General features: G+C 39.8%; 1 protein-coding gene across 1 annotated transcript; it reads left to right on the forward strand.

Annotated features, from left to right (window-relative positions):
- The first annotated feature begins 808 nt into the window (after positions 1–808).
- LOC138588453 (bifunctional 3'-phosphoadenosine 5'-phosphosulfate synthase 2-like) lies at positions 809–12,022 on the forward strand. Its single transcript, XM_069658589.1, has 12 exons — positions 809–968; positions 3,226–3,340; positions 3,464–3,699; positions 3,785–3,923; positions 4,060–4,178; positions 5,734–5,847; positions 6,793–6,904; positions 8,841–9,046; positions 9,340–9,475; positions 10,330–10,598; positions 10,700–10,929; positions 11,439–12,022. The coding sequence occupies exons 1-12, from the start codon at positions 942–944 to the stop codon at positions 11,578–11,580; spliced, it is 1,845 nt and encodes a 614-aa protein (XP_069514690.1). The 5' UTR covers positions 809–941; the 3' UTR covers positions 11,581–12,022.
- The last annotated feature ends 1,840 nt before the right edge of the window (positions 12,023–13,862 follow it).

Here is a 13,862-nt window from a genome sequence, read left to right on the forward strand (position 1 = left end):
GGTCCTGTGAGGAGTTTTTTTCACTGGTTATGAAACAAATTAATTCTGATTACTCTGTATGACAAAAGCAAACCAGACCATCAGTGACAAGATGGATTATTTCTATATAGTTATTTTAATGCCTGAAACTGCTGGTAGATGTCAGACAAAGCGGTTAATTGCTGCCTTTGTTTGCATTTCCAGGGCAAAAATGTAAATCGAGTGAAACATATGACTGAGATTAGGAGAAGAGGTACAGCTTTGTCCACAAGGGTCGCCAAAATCAACACAAACTGAAATTTCCTTACAGGAGCTTTAAAAGAAAAATCTTAAACTGACACAATGCCATGGTCTTTTGAACTCAATTCATGTGTTTATTGTACCTTGACCTCCAATATAAAAACATCTTTACCGCACGCCATTTTCCTCCGATAAAATTAAGCTTAAAAGTAACCGTTACCTTTGACGCCAGTTGATGTGTTTTTAACGGTTCAGTTTAGTAGCCTGCCAGATTTGTGTGTGATTTTAGCCACAGTAAGGCTCCAGGAACTAAATAAACTGGGAAGAAAATGTTGCACTGAGTAACTCCCTGAAGAAAGTACTAGTGTAATTCAACAGCACAGTGATGAACATCATGTCCAAACTCCGGCCAGCCAAGTGCTGCCAGTTTCAATGCTCAGCCCCGTCATGTCGTTATGCTTGAGTATTGGCTGGTATACGGCACATTATGCAGATTTCTGGACGTCGAAGGAGGAGGGCTGGAGGCTGGGCCAGCGGAATGCTACGTGTCTTGGAAGTCCCTTTTAAACCCCCCTCGTCTTCTTCGATCTCTGCAGCCAAAAAGTTTGGAGGTTACAACTCGAGCGACCGGCGGCAGACTCCTTCATCCTCCCAGGCCTGTGTGTGAAGCGGACCAGCCCGGTGTTCAGCAGTCCGTCGGCGGCGTTACTCTCGTGGGAAAAATGTCCGGAATGAAAAAGCTTTGCACGGTAAGTAGATGCGGAGAGATAACGGGGAGGAGAGAGGGACAACTGAAATTCAAGCTGTCATCAGATTTGAGCCTGAAATGTTTGTGAAAAGTGCAGCGGAGTGTGAGTGAGCCGCCAGCGCCCGAGATGAAGCGTTCAAACTCCTCCCAAGTGTGTGTCAAACATGTTAATACACAATAATAACAGTCTGACTACCGCTACATGTCCTCCTTGCTACGGGTACTCTAAGATCGCACAGAAAAGCAGTTAAAGTACAAGACAAAGTTGACTTTTCCCTTCAAAGTAACCCTGGACTGTTGTTCTTAAAGATCTGCTTTTCTAAATCTCTTCACTTGTTTGCCGCTTTACAGTTACTCCCAGGTGTGACGGTAACAGCCTTGACTCTGAATAGACCGGTTGTTGTAGTAACGTATCCATGTCAATTTGCTCCATTCATAACGGAGGGTGTCTTGTAAGGGGGGAGAAAGGAGCCACTGTGAAACGGCAGTCTGATGCTGCACAGGAATGCTGCTAACTTGGAGACCATACGTGGAGCTATCCTAAGAATGAGACTAGCGAGAAACCAGGGGAAATACCATAAACTGTAAGCTCATACAGTATTTGTCATGCACGAACCTGTCATGTGTTTTCTGTCTCATAAAGCTGTATTTTGTACATATAAAACTTAAGGTGTGCACCATTGCAGACAGTGGCTGTCACCACAGTTTTATGGTCAGACACTATTTTGAGAATTGAGTCACTTTTAAAGCAGAAATATGACTGTCAGCCTGTTCCAGCATCTCAAGAGCACTTGATGATGAAAATGAATCAGTATGTGCAACCCTGAGAATCATTGTTAATACTGTGGTGCAAGACATCTAACAAATTGCCCGTGCAATTTACATTGTGGCACATAGGTCTTCAGTTAGAATTTCACAACACTTGATCTTTATCAAGTTGTATTTCCTGAGAAACAGGATGTAAGTTGGAGAAAGAGAAGAATAGTTACATGAGGTATTGAAATGGATAAAAACATTTAGTTGTAGAGTTTATCGCGTATTTCTTGCACCAAAATGCAGTTAACTTTTCAACGAGATAATTAAATGCAAAAGCAAGCAAAAGTTTAATTTAATATAAAGAGAAGTTATAAAAGCATTTCTAAAGAAGTTGGGTTTTTTTTAAATAAATCCACAGTTATGAAGTCACGTGTTATAAAAAAACCCATCATGTTCCCATCACAGCTAAAGGAAGGAAGAGAGGATAAGGAGCGGGTCTGCTGGCAGAGCGAGTCTTTGATGGAAGGAGAGAAGGTGTCTCTGATGTCTTGAAGAATAGTGTTGCATGTTCCACATCGTGTGGGTGTGTACATGCACAAAGCGGAGGCTACGTGTCATATGGGGAGAATTATAGTCATTATTAGAGCGTGTGACTTATTTTCTTGAAGTGGAGTTGGAGCAGCAGGTCTTTTTGAATTGGGATCGAGGTACAACAATGCCACCTCATCATACAAGTGATAACATGAGAACTACACACTTTGGCCTTCATTTTAACGATCTTAAAACGCTGCAATATAAAGATATCTACCCGGCACATCTCTTATCAAACTTCTCAACTTTTTTTTATGTGATTTATATATTTCTTTTATCATCATCAACGGCAGATTGCTTATCTATAAACTCAATGTATGTATCCCCTCCACGAGGAACGACACAAAGCATAACTTTATTAACTGGTCCTCTCACATCTTTGATTGAAACACACTTTTATGAGTGACGTGTCAAGGTCATTGATTTTTACAGACATGGTTGTGTGCGAGACCCAAATATTCAGAGAGCTTTTAGTCATCTGGGAGGGGGTGAGTATGCAAAAAGTGGAGACATGGGATGGGTGTAGGGAAGAAGGAAGAGTGGATGCAGAGGGCGAACGTGTGGGCACGAGCACTGCCACATCATCGCTGGGCTGCAGGCAGCACACTAGTCACATTGTCCAGTCAGTCCCTCTCCCTCCCTCCATGCCACCCTCCCCCCTTTACCCCTCCCCTCTAAGAGTCAATACAGCCCCATTTATCCACAGCCTGGTCCACATAGTCGTCTTGACCCAGCATGGGAAACCAGCTATGCTATTAGTTATAATTGCTACATCGTGCCGTGTAAACACAATTACATGGAGCAAGGTCCGGTTATTCTATTTGTCTTTGATGAAGCTATCCCTATCATAAGCAATTACCAAGAAAAACTTTATTTAGCTTACAATCTGAGCATGTGTTCTCGTATTTCAGGATCTCAACAGGTCAACTAATGTGGTGTACCAGGCCCACCATGTCAGCCGCAGCAAGAGGGGGCAGGTCGTGGGCACCAGGGGAGGCTTCAGAGGCTGCACTATCTGGCTCACTGGTATATCTCTATAGTCTTTTATGATGTCTATTAGCTTCATGTAGTCTGGATCTGATATGGACTATTTAAAAAACAGTACGTAGTTCAGCTCAGTGTCATGCTTAAACGTCTTTTCCCCACAAGGTTTGTCCGGGGCCGGGAAGACAACCATCAGTTTTGCCCTGGAAGAGTATCTTGTCTCCCACGCTATCCCCTGCTACTCATTGGACGGAGACAACATTCGTCACGGCCTGAACAAGAATCTTGGCTTCTCTGCAACAGACCGCGAGGAGAACATCCGTCGTATAGCCGAGGTGGCCAGACTGTTTGCCGACGCCGGGCTGGTGTGCGTCACTAGTTTCATCTCTCCTTTCTCCAAGGTCTGAAAATAGTTCCGCACTGCGTATCAGGCACATATCTCTACATTTAAGACTGTATTTAAATATGTCATATTTCCTTCCACAGGATCGTGAGGAGGCGAGGAAGATCCATGCAAGTAACGGGCTGCCATTTTTCGAGGTGTTCATCCACGCTCCTCTTGAGGTGTGCGAGAGCAGAGACGTGAAAGGACTTTACAAGAAGGCTCGCGCTGGAGAGATCAAAGGTCTGTGTGGCAATGTTCACCTCAGTAAACTTTCTCCCAATTTTTTTGGGCGCTGCCACTCTATCAATCATTCAAGTAACGCCAAGCTCATTCTACAGCTACTTTTACTTTTACTCTTGTTGTGGTTTGTGTCCAGGTTTCACTGGGATCGACTCAGACTATGAGCGCCCCGAGGTTCCAGATCTTGTGCTGAAAACCGGAGAGCTCTCAGTGAACGAATGCCTCCACCAGGTGTTGGAGATGCTCAGGGAACAGGTGGGTGAAACTAATTAGAATCATGGGGCTGTCAAACAGTTTTGTCCAGTTTTTGTGTGGCAGAAAACCCCTACTGTGATGTACTCACACAGGCCTCCATCATTCATCATCATTCATAGATGTCAAATGCTAATACCTATTAACCCTCCGTAGAATCCCTATTCAAACAAGCAGCTCAAGCCCAACAGCATATTTAATTTAGTGTGTATATAAAGTATGTAAAGCGATGGACTGTACTCACTTGCGTCCTTAAAACAAACATTGATTTTAGATTTAGTTAATAAAAGAAGATTAAAGTGTTCTTTGTCCGTTCTGGATTTTCTAGTCCAGCAATGAAGACTTTCACATGCAAGGGGAGGGGTTAGTATCAACTTGCCAGAGGCAAAAGAACACCATGGTGACCATTGGATGGTGTTTGGTTGCTCAGAGCTAGATGACACTATTGATCACTGTGAGGGGAGTAGGTCAAAAGTACTGATTTAGCTGAGGAAAAAAACTACAGCATGCTAAGCACATATCAAAAACATAGAATATCCAAATTAAAGCTTTTTATATGTGTCAAACTTTGGTTTCCGCTTTTCACAGATAAGGAAATAACAGATGTGGAGAAAGATTAAAACACTGGACACACGCTGGATGTAACAATTCTTCTGCTGCCAATGTTAAAGCTTAACTGATGGATAGGCTGCGGTTGAAGTAAATGTATGACGACAAAAGCTTTTGTCACAGAAGCACAGGTCATTTGTTATGAATTAAATACCTATTATATTATCTTAAATTGAGCTGTGTCAACATCATGAGACAACATTGTGGAAAAAACTCCCTAATGTTTGCCTCCTGTTCCCCTGAGTACATTGCCAACTTAACGCCTGAATAAATATATCTGCTGTGTTCACTGTGACAGTGCAGACTTCTTTGAAACTTTACCTGAAGAGTAAAATGACACATAACTTTTTGTCATCTGCTAAAATTCAGTATCAGTAATCAACTGGGCACCTGTATGAGACTGAACGTGGTGTTCACGATCACAGGAGATGTTTTAATGCTGGGTAACACGAAATGGGGACGCAAACGTGTACACATGCTCAAATCAAAACCATAAAAAAATACTGTACAGAGTCATACATCTGCTTGATGCCTGACATGTGTCTTTGTCCTCATGTAAAAGCAGTGTTTTTTTAAAAATGAGTTATTTATAGAGAAAGTTTGAGTAGCAGGGATTAACTATCTTTCAATCATTTTCACAACCAAACACCTACTGGAGATCCAGGTCCAAGTACAGAGTACAGGTACATAACCAAAGACCTGAAATGATTGATTGACATTTTATTTGGCAACTATGCTAACTAACTAACTATGAACTGCTTTTTTTTTTTAAATCATATATGATGCAAATGATATATGTCTGGGTTTTTAAATATTGGTTGTACAAAACAATCAATTTAATCACCTGATGAATCAATTATAAAAATTCTCTCTCGCTCTCTCTCTCTCTCTGCATTACCAACCTTATCCAACTATAATATTAATATGCCCTTCTCCTCCTTGTATGTAGGATATCGTACCAAACGAGATCATGGAGGAGGTGAATGAGCTCTTTGTTCCAGAGAACAAGCTGAATCTCGCCGTGGCTGACGCAAACACGCTTCCCACCATCAGCATCACCAAGGTAACCCACCGCTCCGGTATATACGCTTCTTTTTATCACCCGGCAGACGGACGAGGGGGTCAGGACTGGAGGTGGCAGAGAGCTGCTCATGATGAGCCCATAAACATTCCCCACTGTTCCCTGTGTGCTAATGGTCTGCTCTGACTTCCCTGGGTCCTATTAAAGACATAAAAACCTACGGACCGTTCAGCTCAGATCCCTGGAGGTGAATGAAGATTTCTAGCAGGAGAAGAATAGTCGCTTTTGTTATTATGACACATTTTTTACAGAGTAGTACCACTAGTAAAATGATTTACTGCAGTCAGTGTGGCAACAGTATAACTGAATACAAATTAGGATCACAATCAATCGGTCAAGTTCAAAAGTACATATGGCCCTCTACCAGTCAGTGTCCGGAAAACACATTCAGGGCATAAAGAGTGCCATCAACCTCTGTTAAAATACATGCTGTACAATAATACAGTATTCTTCATAACACTGATCCATCTTTATCTGTCAGTCATGTGAGCTGTTGTTTGTTATTAATATGGTGAAAGCCAGCTCATAAAAAATACATAATAGTCTATAATTTAGAGAGAGATCACAGGCTTAGACCATCTTGTTGATTCAGGGAGGGAGTGTAATATTAATCCTAATTACTTTAGCAGCCACATCTCCAATTCAAACACAGCACAATGAGGCTTTTATATGTTTTGACTAAAGGGCTTTCAGTAGTGGAGGAAAGGTCAAAAGGTCAAAGCCAGTATTTCGGTTTAAAAGAAAGCAGTGTTCATCGAGTCATTAATAGGGCAATTACAGACAGATAAGTGGATCTAAATTTGCTACAGAACACTAAATACAATCACTACAGATGAATCCATGTATTTTCTGAGATGCTGTAGAAATGTCTTCAGTATCGTCTCAATTTCATGCTGTTCATGACGAGAGACAATTCTCTGTCCACAGTTGGATCTGCAGTGGGTGCAGGTTTTGGCAGAGGGCTGGGCGAGCCCTCTGAAAGGCTTCATGAGAGAGAGAGAGTTCCTGCAAGTCTTACACTTTGGCAACCTGCTGGATGGTAAGAAATAACCACAAAATTATACTTACTCTTGTTAAACCTGCCAGGACATTGTGTCTATGGCAACCTGCCTGAACACAAATACACAGCAATGCAGCAAACCAGATCAGCTGAGTGTTCCCTAACAAACAGGGAACTTGAATGTCAATGAATTATTATTTTATGACTATAAAAAAATATAACAGACTAAGAGAGGGGTTCACACAAGTGGTTGTCTTAGAAATAGAGCAAAGGAAAAGAAACAGTGATGGAATCAATCTTGAGAGATACACTGGAAAAACTGCAACATGGAAGTCAATATAATTGATGTGTTTTCATGTCATTGTTTCATTTAAACAAAAATTTGAAAATATACTTAGAAGTATTCTTCTAATAAGTCACTCACCCTAAATGACATTCATTTATATGTGAAAGTATTAATCATACAATTGAAATGGTCCATCCTGAAAAGCTTGTCTCTAAGAATGACTTTATATAGGACAACGTGCATGTCTTTTCTGTCTCATTAAACTAACATACTTAAAAGTCAGATCCAGTTCCACCAAACCACCAAAATGTCCTGTATCCAGACATAATGGTAAGATACCACAAAGATGTTGGCCAGAGAGCTTTATCTCCTTTGATTAAGCCATATCATCGAGAATTTGTCTTCATAAATTTTGCCATTTATATTTTATGTGATTTTTGAAGAAGAAATAATCAAAACAAAATGTATGCTTCCTCAATCCTGCTTTCTGAAAGTCATTGTGCAAGTACTTAACCATTATCTACTCACAAAAAGTATCTCCCAGTTTGATTTTAACCTGTTCACATCCCTTTTAAGAGTTAGAGAGCAAAGTTTGACCTACACCTCCAGGAGCTTCACTAGACAACTCGGAGAGCAATGTTAGATTTTAAAACGAAAATGATATGAATTTATCAATCCAAATCAGTTCCAAACTTTTTCTGTCTGACATATTCCAACATATCCCAAGTGTTGTTTAACACCATTAAATACAGAATCAATATCAAAATGTATTTTTTCATACTACGTGTCAATATTTAGGTCGGTTTGGTCTTATCTGAATTTGTACAACTACCACTTGGTGACAGTAACTGGACATCTCATCCATTTATCCATTACTTTTAGTTAACCGTCTAAGCTGTTTGTCTGTTACTTTTAGCTAACCGTCCAAACTGTTTGTCCATTACTTTTAACTAACTGTTTATACTGTTTGTTCATTAGTTTTAGCTAACCATCTAAGCTATTTGTCTGTTACTTTAAGCTAACCGTCCAAACTGTTTGTCCATTACTTTTAGCTAACCATCTAAGCTATTTGTCCGTTACTTTAAGCTAACCGTCTAAGCTGTTTGTCCGTTACTTTTAGCTAACCCTCTAAGCTATTTGTCCGTTACTTTAAGCTAACCGTCCAAACTGTTTGTCCATTACTTTTAGCTAACCATCTAAGCTATTTGTCCGTTACTTTAAGCTAACCGTCCAAACTGTTTGTCCATTACTTTTAGCTAACTGTTTATACTGTTTTTTCATTACTTTTAGCTAACTTAAAACCATTTGTCCAATTAAGCTAACAGTTAAAGCTGTTTGTACATTACTTTTAGCTAACTGTTAAAACCATTTGGCTACCTATTTGAGCTTTTATTCATTACTTTTGCTTCTGTTACACTTCTCTTGCTTGCTTACTAGTTCACTCTTTGTAGCAACAAGCTTCAATTGTCAAATTATTTGCACCTCTTACCATGCACCCTCTGACAGCTGCACAAACACACCTTGTATGGGAATCAATGTTCCTTGTGTTGTTCTCCAAACATACTAATTGGTTGTGACGAGCGTAAAGTTCTTTGTAATTGTTTTTCTTTGCTTATTGTAAATAAACCCTTTGAAATGATAGGTGCTTTGGTACACTGGTTGAGATCCCTGCCTCCTCTTCTGTCTCAGGCGGGGCCATAAACCTTACTGTTCCCATTGTCCTGCCTGTCAACATTGAGACCAAGCAGCGGCTGGACAGTTGCTCGGCCATAGCTCTCGAGTACCAGGGTTCACGTGTGGCTATCCTCAGGAACCCAGAGTTCTACGAACATCGCAAGGAGGAGCGCTGTGCCAGACAGTGGGGCACCACTTGTCCGCAGCACCCTTACATTAAGGTAATACAACATTGATCAAATATGTTCAACACACACAGTTATAATCACAGTGTCAACAACATAATTACACAGTGGACAGTAAGATCCGCTAGTTCCTACATCATTGTTTACTTTCACTGTGTCAGTATTGAACTTAGTCTTAGTAACTGGGTGCAAATGGAACATAAATTAAGCCTCAAATAAATACTACACCATCCAACTTTCTTCAGGCAATAATTTCACGAGGATACTAATATTAATTGCATTATTGATTCGGAAACTCAAATGTTTTCTCTGTTCATTACCTTGTGCAGATGGTTATGGAGGGAGGTGACTGGCTGGTAGGCGGTGACCTGGAGGTTCTGGAGCGAATCAAGTGGAACGATGGATTAGACCAGTACCGCTTCACTCCACAGCAGCTCAAACAGAAGTTCAAAGACATGAAAGCAGGTTAAAAAAACCTAAGATATACACAAAACAGGAAACAAAAAGTGGACTAATAAAATGTCAATCACTTCTGGTTTAAAAATCAAGAAACATGATAGCATTTAATTTTGCGGTGCCACACTTGTCTTTCAGAAGAACTCAACAACAACAACCAGATGAAAAAATTTAAATGGTAAAATGTAAAGCTGCATGGTGATGTTTGTGACATGTGATCACCTAGTTTTACTTTGACTCACTCTCTTTGAAGTGAATGCTGTTGATTGTTGTTTCATTGATTTCTCTACTTCACAATGCAGTACAGTACAAATTTTGGCTATTTTTGTTTAGTAGTATTCTTTGCTGCTCTGTGGTCCCTTATTTTGAAACGTGTGAAAGCATGTTGTGATATGAAGTTAATGCATAGGGCTAGTAATATTTTGTTTTTGTTTTTGTAGTGTTAACAAACCCCATAAAAAGATCATCATACTGCCAGTTAGCCCAGCCCATCTGTACCTCTCAAACCCAAGACAAAATACAGTATATACTTTTATAGCTAAAGAGGCCTACATTTTGTTTTAGCCCACAATAAAATAATGCATTGTGGGGGACTACTGTCTGCTGCATATTTGGTATATTGGTGAGTATTAAGGGGGCAAAACTTTTAGGAGTGTCTGGCCAACAATAGAGCTGTGACAAAGAGGAATAAGCTATATTAGGTTTTGCCTCAGACAATACTCATTTTTTTGTTGGTTTTGGTCTTTTCATTGGATTTGTTGACAATGATACTGCTGCTGTTGTACTGTAATAGCATAGTTATAACTTCAAATTCTCCCGTTGTATTAACTTTATTTTGTGCTCCTCCATGCTGTCCTCTTTAGATGCCATATTCGCATTCCAGCTGCGTAACCCCGTCCACAATGGTCACGCCCTGCTGATGCAGGACACCAAGCGCCGTCTGCTCGAGCGAGGCTACAAGAATCCAGTCCTTCTGCTGCACCCACTCGGCGGCTGGACCAAAGACGATGACGTGCCTTTAGACTGGCGGATGAGGCAGCACGCTGCTGTGTTGGAGGAGGGCGTCCTGGACCCATCCAACACCATTGTGGCCATCTTTCCCTCGCCTATGATGTATGCTGGACCCACAGAGGTGAGGAGAAATGTCAGCTTTAGTCAGATGTTAGGATCATTTTAGCTTGACTGTGTAAATTGATTGAATATTAACCTTCATGTCTTCCAATTTCTCACCAGGTTCAGTGGCACTGTCGAGCCAGAATGATCGCGGGGGCAAACTTCTACATAGTTGGCCGGGACCCTGCTGGCATGCCTCATCCGGAGACCAAACAGGACCTGTATGAACCCACCCACGGGGGCAAGGTCCTCACTATGGCCCCAGGGCTCACCTCTGTGGAGATCATCCCCTTCAGGGTGGCTGCCTACAACAAGACTAAGAAGGCTATGGACTTCTATGACAAAGAGCGGTGAGTGAGGAAAATGTTATGCAGTTTTTTACTGGAAACAGCCTGACAGATATGAGCTTCAGCAGCAACATATAAATATATCAATAAAATATTTGCCCAAAATAAAATAATGCATTGAACCCAAAAAACCCAAAAGCTCCTCATTGATTGTCATGAATGATAGATAAAAACATTAAATATGCTGGAACCAGCTGACATTTCTTCTTGAAAAATTACTGAAACAATTGATCTACCATATTTTTTTCCTCCTATTAATTCACTGAGTAATCATTGCAGCTGTGTGCACATTCTTCAGACCTGCCATGAAATTCTAATACAGAATTACTTTACATTGTTTTAAGGCAGAAAATAATTTCATGACAGTATGAACCACCTTTGACCTCGTGTGTCGTCCTGTCAGCTCTGCGATTCGTTGTAGCAAAAAATCTTAAGACAACTCCCAAATCTTTGACGGTGTAAGTTATAAAGATTGTTAATAATAAACCATGCTGCTGTCTCACCCCTCTTAGAAATGCTGAGTTTGAGTTCATCTCTGGCACCAAGATGAGGAACATGGCTCGGAGCGGAGAGAACCCTCCGGATGGTTTCATGGCCCCCAAGGCCTGGAAGGTGTTGGTGGAGTACTACACCTCTCTTCAGAAGGACAAGTAACTATCATGGCGATCGGCTCGCCTGTCAACAGCAGCATACTATAGAAGGATACAATCAGTTTTTAAGAGGGTATTTTAGATAGATTTTTGTTTAATCTTCTATAAAATAAGCATTTAGAAAGAAGGGTTTAGTACAAATGATGACTCAGTTTGACTCAAGTCTTCACCAAACCAAAACGACTTCTCTTACAGTAGTTAAGAAATGAAATCTTTACATTCCTATTAAACAATGTGATTTATAAATCCATTGTATGTGTATATGCATTTTAACTTAAACTATGTATTTTAATAAATTAATGTTACTAGAGATTCCTTTTTTATTTTTTAGTTTTTTAGGAGCACATTCCAAGAAAGAGAAAACATTTCTGATATTTACATGTAATTATCTGAAGGATGACTTACAAAAAAAACATGTCAATTTCACTTTTTTAGAGCATTTCAAGGAAATGTTATGTGTAAGAGTTGAATGAAAGTAACTTGCAGATTTATCACTACCTACAGTGCCTACTTGTTTGACATGTTTGGATGTTGATTGATTCATCATGTTAATGTTTCATATGATTGTGAAATACGACATAGACATAAATGTGTAATAATGTGAAAGTGCCTTACTCTGAAAACATGTCAACATTGTTAACCAGAAACTGTTTAAATGTCTTACTGGTGTTGGCCTGACTTGTCTCTGAGAGTTGTGTGATCGTATAAAGTGGGCATGTGCATTCATATAATAAAGACCTGCAGTTTAGGGAGGACAAAGGTTGTCCAGTGCAGTAATAAACAAGATGATTTGTTATTCTGAAATCATTGGTGACTCCCTCGTGCTTAGATAACTCGTTAATAAGATAAGATATAATGCACTTTAATGTAATAGATTTAAATGATTTCTGTTCACTGATATGTGTGTCCTGATTTCATCTGTGTGCAGCTGGTTATGCAACATACCTCGCTTTAACTTTTGTCTGTACAAAGTGCACACACATCGATTTAAGGTTGAAGTCGACTGGGCAGTGAGGCATTCTGGGGCGGCAAAACCAGAAGTGCAACGCTGCCATCTGCTGGCTACAACCGGTGCAGAAAAACACAAAAGACATGAAAGTACGGTACATGCATTTAAAATGAGCCAAAGATCCTCCTGTGTTTCTATCTGCTCTCTGATTTTTCCAAATAAATGGTGGTGAACTTACACCAGAAGTGATCAATAAGATATATAGAACAGTCTAATATGTTTTATGTAGGAAAAAACTCGGTTTGGCTCTGGATTATCTTTGCCAGCTCGATCTTTTACAGCAGATTAAGGAGATCATGAGATGCTTTCAAATTACACTTAAGAGATGGTTAATTGAACTTGAAGGACTGATTAATTTTGTCATTAAGCTGTAAGGGCTTACATTGCTTGAGATGAGTGTTCTTCTGTGAGGAAAACCTATCTCCCCTGTAAGAAGCAGATTCCTAATTAGCCTCACATGGGATGAGATCATTTAATCTGCGATGTTCCAGGTAACTCCATTTAAATATGCTGAACTGGACCCTTAGTACTTAAATAAAATCTCCCAACTAATGTGCATCCAACATGTCATGTCACCGAGAAATGACCAGGAAGGCTACTGTTGTAAATCTCTGCTGTTCCTCAGGCCTAATGTTTCTAAATAACCCTATTTTAACACGCCAGATGTGTTCAAATGGGACTCCACAAGTCACATTTAAGTAAAGTGCAAGGTTAATATTAACATGAAATTGCCCTCACCCTAACAATGATAAATGGGAATGCATGTGGATTGAAAGTTATGGTTCATTTTCTTATTGAATTATCAGCCATTTATTTTCCAGTTTTTAGGATTGTCCTTTAAAATGTTGAAAAGCAGTCCAAAACCATCAAAGTGATAAGATAACCAGTTAATATTTATGTCTTAGCATTTTGAACCAGTAGAATTTGGCAATTAAACTATTAAACAATCATAAAAATGCTTTTCATTGATCCAGTGGTCTAATTGATTGGTAGTCTAATTGTCTTAAACAAATCCTTGTATATCCAATCCCTACTTTTGAAAAATATCTTGGTTGCATGCTCATCTCCTGTCAATTTATCAACAAGTGTGTATGTAAAGTGTTAATAATTGTAATAATGATTGTATTATCCTTAAAATATTATCTTTAGATATCGACTAATAACGTGTCAACAATATTCCTTTTGGGGGGGCGTGTTTTTATTTTTATTTTTTACTATGCGTCAATGATAAGCATGTTCATATTAACATTACCGTGTATGGCCCATGGACTGAGGTA

Source organism: Semicossyphus pulcher, unplaced genomic scaffold (genome assembly GCF_022749685.1).
Source record: "Semicossyphus pulcher isolate SPU_LCO1_2020_fin unplaced genomic scaffold, fSemPul1.0.p SCAF_12, whole genome shotgun sequence".
Taxonomy (NCBI): domain Eukaryota; kingdom Metazoa; phylum Chordata; class Actinopteri; order Labriformes; family Labridae; genus Semicossyphus; species Semicossyphus pulcher.